Source organism: Dama dama, chromosome 11, assembly GCF_033118175.1.
Source record: "Dama dama isolate Ldn47 chromosome 11, ASM3311817v1, whole genome shotgun sequence".
In the NCBI taxonomy this organism is placed as follows: Eukaryota; Metazoa; Chordata; class Mammalia; order Artiodactyla; family Cervidae; genus Dama; species Dama dama.
In genome coordinates this window covers 66,338,784-66,346,125 of record NC_083691.1, presented here as the reverse complement: position 1 = coordinate 66,346,125, position 7,342 = coordinate 66,338,784, and the positions used below count along the sequence as shown (strand labels likewise).

Below are 7,342 nucleotides of genomic sequence, written 5' to 3'. Positions count from 1 at the left end.
ACGCCGGCTCTGGACTTCCGGCACCGCCCCTGTCCCTCCAGGAACTTCCGCCTCAGCCTGCAGTGGGCAGTCCGCGGGAAGCCACGCCCCGCCCCTCGGCCGGGTCTCTAGCCGCCGCCACGAGGACAGCATGGCAGGCGCTGAGTTGCGGGCGGCGCTGGAGCAGCGGCTCGCCGCCCTGGCCATTCGCACAGAGGTCGTGGAGCACCCAGAGGTGAGACGCTCCCGCTAGTACTATCCCCGGAGGGAGTGGGCTCTACTGCAGCGTCTGCGAGGGGAAGCCACTGAAAGTAGACTTCCGGGGTGGTGGGGGGGGCGGTCACTGTACCACAGAAAAAGTCCGTTCTAAGGCATTTCCCGGAATCCAGAGTAGAGAGGGATCTGAATGCACCACCGAGTGCATCTCCTCTTGGGACTCTTGCTGTTATTGTGGAAAAAAAAAAACAAAAAAAACCTGTTTTCCTTTTGGAGTGGTTTTTTTTCTTTTTTTAATTTTGGGAACTAGCGCAACATATTGAGAAGTTGTGCATCTCAAACTGGCCTGGGTATGTAAGTTGCCAAGCAGTAAAACGTTTCTGCAGAGGCTATGATGCATGCGGGACACCAAGGTTAGAGTTTGTTATTTTTTAACATGATTCAGTTCATTGATGGAAAGATTTTTTTGTTTTTGCAAGTATCTCACGTAGCCAGTATATAACCTGGGTGTTGGGATGACATAGTTTTTGCCTAACGCTTGAGTAACAGCTCGTGATAACTAGCTAGATAGTGATAATCTTCGAAGGGTAGAGAAATTAATCAAAACTAGTATTTTCTTTGACCCTTTTGCCTCCCTTAGTCGATACTCTCCCCCTTTTTACTGTGCATATTGCCAGCTTTTCTGATGTTCTTTTTATATTAGCCCAGGCTCTCATTCCCCGCCTTCACTCCCTCTGTAGTTATGTTTTATCGAGTGAAGGTTGTATTATGGTCTGGATGGAATGCCAAGGAATAGGAGTCTGGGCTGCTATAAACTTTTTTTCCCCCATTTTTATTGGAGTATAGTTGATTTACAGTGTTGTGAGGGCTGCTATAAACTGGACAAAGTCTAAAGGAAAAACAAAAATAGCACTTTAGAAATGTGAAGGCTTAGCCAGCATATCGGAATGGAGAACTGGCCCAAGAGAAACTACCTGAGGTCCTGAGATATAATTATTTGATAACAGGGGTTATCAGTGGGTTACCAGTGAAATCCAGGGTACCGAGTACTCCCTAACCTCACTGTTTAGACCCAGCAAGCAACGTATATATAACTGTATATTTGCAGTGTACATGCATGTTATTTTTAAACTTCTCATGTGGTATTTTACAGGTGTTTACAGTTGAAGAAATGATGCCTCATATCCAGCATTTGAAAGGCGCACACAGTAAGAACTTATTTCTTAAGGACAAAAAGAAAAAAGGCTATTGGCTGGTGACAGTTCTTCATGATAGACAAATTAATTTAAATGATCTCGCCAAGCAGTTAGGTGTCGGGAGTGGAAACCTGCGGTTTGCTGATGAAGCAGCCATGCTAGAAAAACTGAAAGTTGGCCAAGGTTGTGCCACACCATTGGCACTCTTCTGTGATGATGGAGATGTGAAGTTTGTTCTGGATTCTGCCTTTTTGGAAGGTGGATATGAAAAGGTGTACTTTCATCCAATGACCAATGCTGCAACCATGGGATTGAGCCCTGAAGACTTTCTCACATTTGTGAAGAACACAGGACATGATCCCATAATACTAAACTTTGATAAAAACTAATTGGGCTAAAGTTCAGAGTATTTATTTCTGAAAGCTGTTTTTCTTACTTGTAATTATAAAAAGCATTAAAAATGGGAAGACATATCTAGCACTTGGTTTGGTGACCTGAACTATTTGAGAAAGACTATTTCATCTTAAAGTTTTTTTTTTGTTTTTTTTTTTTTAAGATCTATTGAGGTAACTTTAGTCAGGTCAGAGGTTCCACCCTCCCCATCCCCATGATGATTACTTGTTACAAGAATGCCTTCATTAACATCAGGAGTTCCCTGGTTGCCTTCTGGTTAGGAATCAGGCTTTCACTGCCTGGCACAGGTTCAGTGCCTGGTCACGGGAACTGAGATGCCCGCAGGCTGCAGGGTGGCCAGAAAAGAATTCATATCAAAACTGAGATTATTTATCTAAGATTAACTGTCTTACATCTTATTTATTATACTTGAGAAAAAGCAAGTTGCAAAAATAGCATATGTAAAATTATACATGTGATAGTGTACATATGGGGAAAAAATAAAATAATATGGGAAGACATTAAATTGTAAATAGTGGTTATCCCGAGGGAATGAGGATTAAGGAATAAGAATTTCCAGCAGTATAATTAAACAAGGGGGCAAGGGAAAACCTTTCTGTTACTGTTTGTTTTTAAACCAATGCTTTTTTCCCCCCCAGTGAAAAATAAGCTAATTTTTTAAATAAAATTCTATCTTTAGAATATCTTAATCTAGAAAAACCCTCAAAGTAGGGGTATAAAATATGCCATAATCATTATACTAATGAAACTACATTTTAAAACTCAGGAGCAGAACATACAGAGGCCATTAAGAAGGATTTGTTTAGTCTTTGTTCAGAGGTTAGAAATTTGAACATGCTTGAACAAGTTTCTTCTGTCCTTTAGGCTATATTAAATTTACTCATTTTTTCAACTATGCATCTAAAAAGGGTAAGATAAATTTTATACACATATAAACAAAAACGTGTAAGAACCCAGGATTAGGTATTGTCAATTGCCATATAGAAGCTAGTTCAAAAACAGTGAGGAAAATTAATATACTTTTTCACCACTCTTAAACGCAAATAAGACCCTAATTGAGGGTCTGAGTAGGCTACAAAACAGCCTAGAGGACTTAGGAAAATTATCATTTCCTCTAATACAATCGGATATTTGAGAGAGAAACGTTTTTTCCTAAGGTTGAACACGCAGTAATTTCTTCTGGTAGAGAAATTATATTTAATTTGTACCAATCTGCATTACTGAAAGGCAAAGGTAAAAACTTGTCATTTTTCAATATATGTGGTTAGAGACTACAAGTTTACTGATGGCATAATTTTTCTAAAATATAGATGAGTGAGTAAGTTAGATGAGTTAGTAAGAAATATCTTCCATCAGTGATAACATTCTGAGATGCTACACTGGTTTTTTGCCTACTTGGTACTATATCTCTAAGAAAGAAGAAATTTAGGTTGCTTTGAATATAAAATGAAGGTTTACTGAATTGAATCAAAGACACTGAGGACCTCAGGAAACTGGTCTAACTGTCCTCACCTTAGAGTGAAAATAGGCCCAGAAAGACTGACCTGCCCAATGACACAAGGCAAGTTGCCATCTCTTAACATTATGCTTCCCAAAGTCTAGGTGAAAATGAAAAGAGACTGATGTGTACAATCTATTATTGTAATGACACTTCTGGGATTGACAAAACTAATAGACTCTTCTCTTTCTCCCAAAACCTCTAATACTCATCCCAAAGTGATTAGAACAGAGATAAACAAGATTATATCTGAAAATTGGTTTTCTAGGGCAAAGAGAAAGGAAAGAATAATACTTGGTTAAATTATATGTTATGATTGCTAATCACTTGTTATAAAAATCATATCAGTTTGACAAGTGAATGTTAAACCAACTTAATTTTTTTAGAAGAAATAAAAGTTAAAAACGAAAATGAAAAATGTTTTTGAAAAAAGACAGATCAGCCAAATGATGGTGTCTTTTTTGTTATGAACTGGATTTTTTGTTATCAACTGTGGCTTTAATATAGCCAAGTAACAAACATTTTGCCATTTAACTACAGATTTCTCAGTAGCGTTACTTTAAAGGAAATGTTACAGCTCTTGTATTATTTGATTTGGTATTTAATAACAGTTATAAGTACAATGGCAAACATTGAAAGAGAGAACCCTTAGAAAAGAAAGACAATTTAAAATCAGGTTTTGTTAAAGGGTGTTATAAGTGCAACTTTATCCATAAGCATTCCTTTTAAGGCATTTTCACTGTTGTCCAAATAACTTGTACATCAAGGTTTATATTATAAAATGGGCTCCGTCTGTATTATTCATTCAAGGCTTAAGGAAAAAAAAACATATCTCAGGACTAAGAGTAGCAGAAAAAAAAACACAAAACTTCACTTTTCTCATAAAAAGTAACTTAAAGTACAAAAGTTATTCAGCATACATTATTACTCCTCATTGTAATTCCAGATTTGGTACAATATCTTTTTCACTTCCTGACATAAACTGTTAAGACAGTACAGGCTGTAATACTTCATTTGTGAGGTGGCTGCAATTCTGTTATATGCACAGTGATTTTTAAATAGGCTCTTACCATGCCTTGCATGAAAGGTGCTACATACAAACCTGTTCTGTGAACTCTTTGGTAACCACCAGTTCAAAAACTTGGACCGAAAATTTCCACACTGCCAGATCTGAAGCACTTTATCGGAGCTCTGGGCCGAAGCTATTACCCTGTATATAAATTCTTTAGTTTCCAAGGGGGAGTAGAGCCAGATAATTAAAATCATGTCAGGCGCCAGTCAGGAAAGTGGCCCCAGCTATTGTACTTTCCAGTTGGTTACATGGTTTTGTTTGGCAGAAGTAGTTTATCTAAGGGAAAAGCATGACTTCCTACTAAGTTTGCTTCTGATGCTATCTTTTGGAAATGGTAAAATACTCATGTGGTTATCTAGTCCTTTCTTGAAATGGTATGAAAAAGGTGATGAATGTGATTTGAGAATATGCCTACTTTTTGCAGTCTCAAGTGTTCTCTTGGTTGTCTTGCTGCATTTCCTCAGTCAGCCCTTTACAGGCTACCCTTAAGCATTTTCTAATTGAAGCAATAATGTGTTGCTTCAGTCAGCAGGGTCTCTGTTTTAGGATATTAGTGTCCTGGAGAGATCAAGCTGTGGTATCACACACCCTCGCTGGACTACCTCCTACTCATTAAATTTCAACTTGAAGCAAATGTCCTGGGATGTGTCCTAGTTGTGCAAATTAGATGCTAGTTAATATAAATCTAAGTTACCCACTTATTGTATTTAGCTAAAACATAATTTCTATATTTACTCTCAATTTATCCACCTAAAAATGAATTTACAGTTTTTACATGCAGACATCTCTAGACTGCCATGATGCCCATTATCAATCTGATACTTCAGTCTAGGAAATCATGATGGAGACATGTTTCACAGTCTAGAGAATAGGTTTTAAATATGTCTGTTGTGCAATATTTGTATCTTAGTAAGAATCCTTTGTATTTATATTTACATAGCACCTTTCATCCAAGATTTTAAAAGTGATTTAACTTTACAGCATTATTTGGTGGCAAAACCTAACTTCCATTTCCGTTTCTTTTCAACTATACATGCCGTATTATTTTTTCATTAATGGTCTTTCTGAAAGTAGACTATGAACACAACACTCTTACTGGCCTATCAAAAAGAGGGGGAAAAAAGAGAAGGGCATGAGGAAGGAGGGAGAGAGAGAGACACATTTCTCATGGCTACTAGGTTAGTGATGAAACACACAGTTCATAAACTACACACTATGGAATTATTCCAAAAAGATTTTTAGAGCTGGTAGTGAGAGCCTAAGAAGTACATTGTTAAAATTAAAAAGTCAGTATCTTTCTCATTTCAGACCTTTAAGATTATTCATATATTTATGTTAAATAATGAATTTGCATTAATATGTATCAATGCAATTTTTGATTTTATAAGAAAATAAAACTGTGATAGAAAATTGGAACTACAAAAAAACTGATGTTTCCCTGGGTTAACTAAATTTACTTTTTTGTGCTTCTTTCAAATGTAAAACAAATGCATACAAATATTTCAAAAGTACTGATAACAGTTACCAACTTTAATGTAGTCTTATAAAGGACAAAACCAAAAATTCTTATTAATAAGTGATAACCTTAATAATAAATGAGTTCCTGGCAAAATGCGGATCGTAGTAAAGTATTTACATTATTTTTGCCATAAGAAAACTTCTTAAGCAACAAACAGTCAGCTCTTAAGTTAAAAAAAACATACATACATAACCCAACACTAAAGAAGGGAAATGAGTTCAAACACAATAGCTTTATCTTGGGAATGTCTTTTTCTAGAAAACCACCTTACTAAAAAAAACATTTCAGAAAAACACATTCTAATTACCTTGGATCCATGTGTGAATGAATTACTTAGTGTTCCTTAGCAGGGAATATGGAAATATTAATATCACTGTAGATTTTTTTTATAACTCCTATCATGGATTTTTCAGTTATTTCATAAACTGAGTTTCTTTTGCAGTGCATCAAAATAATTGGCTTAAAAATAAGAGAATACCAACACATGCAGTCTGCTAACCAAATAAGGCTCTGACATGCCTAAACAATGTTCTCTGTATCTTGATATATAGTACATTCCACAGCATACTACAGCATTTAATTTAGGTTTACACAACTAAATATAAGTGGCTAGACTTAGGCTAATACTTAGCGGAAGCATTAAGCAAACATGGATAAATTCATAAACAAATGATGAAAGAAGTATATTGTTCTTGGAGTACTTCTTTAACCCTTAAAACACTTGGTCCTTAGCGAGAGAACATGCTTTATTCAGTAGATCTTAACAGTACAATGTACATAATAAGTCACAAAAACCTTCTAAAAATTTTGGCAGTTGACTCCAGTAGTGCTCCTTGATTCAAGGAAGGAATGAAGGTTTGTATTTCTTTCCTGCTCTAGTCACGAAGGATTGTTAAGTCTCCTTAAAGATTTTAAAAAATGATTCCTATAGTTGGGTGTCTTGTTACTTCAGAAATAAAGGCTTCACACTGAGAAACTGAAGGACACTTTTCTCTCTGTATTTAGTTGGAAAGTAGAAAGAAAGAAAATATAAGAAAAGTTTGAAGATAAGAGATATAAAATACAGAGCAACCACTAAAAGAACAGCATGCACCAGGTACTTTTACAGGGATAAGAGTGACAGAGAGTCAGAATTTGTCTAAGCAGCTCTTCGTAGAAAAGACATTTAATTTATTCTCCTCAATTACCAAGAACATTGCACAGAAGTTATATTCCTACCAGAAAGATTTTAAACTGAAAAAGTAATTTCTAAAACGTTATTCATTAGTAAAATCAAATTTAAATTGAGGGGAAAAATATTTTTCAGGATTGTTTTCCTGCACTAAGGGGCTTCCCAGGTGGCTCAAATGGTAAGGAATCTGCCTGCAATGTGGGAGACCCGGGTTTGATCCCTGTGTTGGGACGATCCCCTGGAGAAGGGCATGGCAACCCACTCCAGTATTCTTGCT

General features: G+C 36.4%; 2 protein-coding genes across 4 annotated transcripts in view; one reads left to right on the top strand and one right to left on the bottom strand.

Annotated features, from left to right (window-relative positions):
• Nucleotides 1-58: 58 nt before the first annotated feature.
• On the top strand, nt 59-1,871 carry LOC133064894 (prolyl-tRNA synthetase associated domain-containing protein 1). Its single transcript, XM_061155428.1, has 2 exons — nt 59-214; nt 1,349-1,871. Exons 1-2 carry the CDS (start codon nt 131-133, stop codon nt 1,778-1,780), a joined length of 516 nt encoding a protein of 171 aa, XP_061011411.1. The 5' UTR covers nt 59-130; the 3' UTR covers nt 1,781-1,871.
• Nucleotides 1,872-3,755: 1,884 nt separating this feature from the next.
• Nucleotides 3,756-7,342, bottom strand: part of CCDC88A (coiled-coil domain containing 88A) — a 112,080-nt gene continuing 108,493 nt past the window's right edge. For all 3 annotated transcript variants that reach the window (XM_061155416.1, XM_061155417.1, XM_061155418.1), the window contains one exon: nt 3,756-6,889. The gene's annotated coding sequence lies outside the window, so the exon portion shown is untranslated. The remainder of the gene's footprint in view (nt 6,890-7,342) is intronic.

Excerpts from the sequence above, each read along its gene's own strand:
- LOC133064894 (XM_061155428.1), top strand. The coding sequence starts at position 131 with ATGGCAGGCGCTGAGTTGCGGGCGGCGCTGGAGCAGCGGCTCGCCGCC. Across the intron at positions 215-1,348 it reads AGGTCGTGGAGCACCCAGAG|GTGTTTACAGTTGAAGAAAT; the intron begins GTGAGACGCTCC and ends GGTATTTTACAG.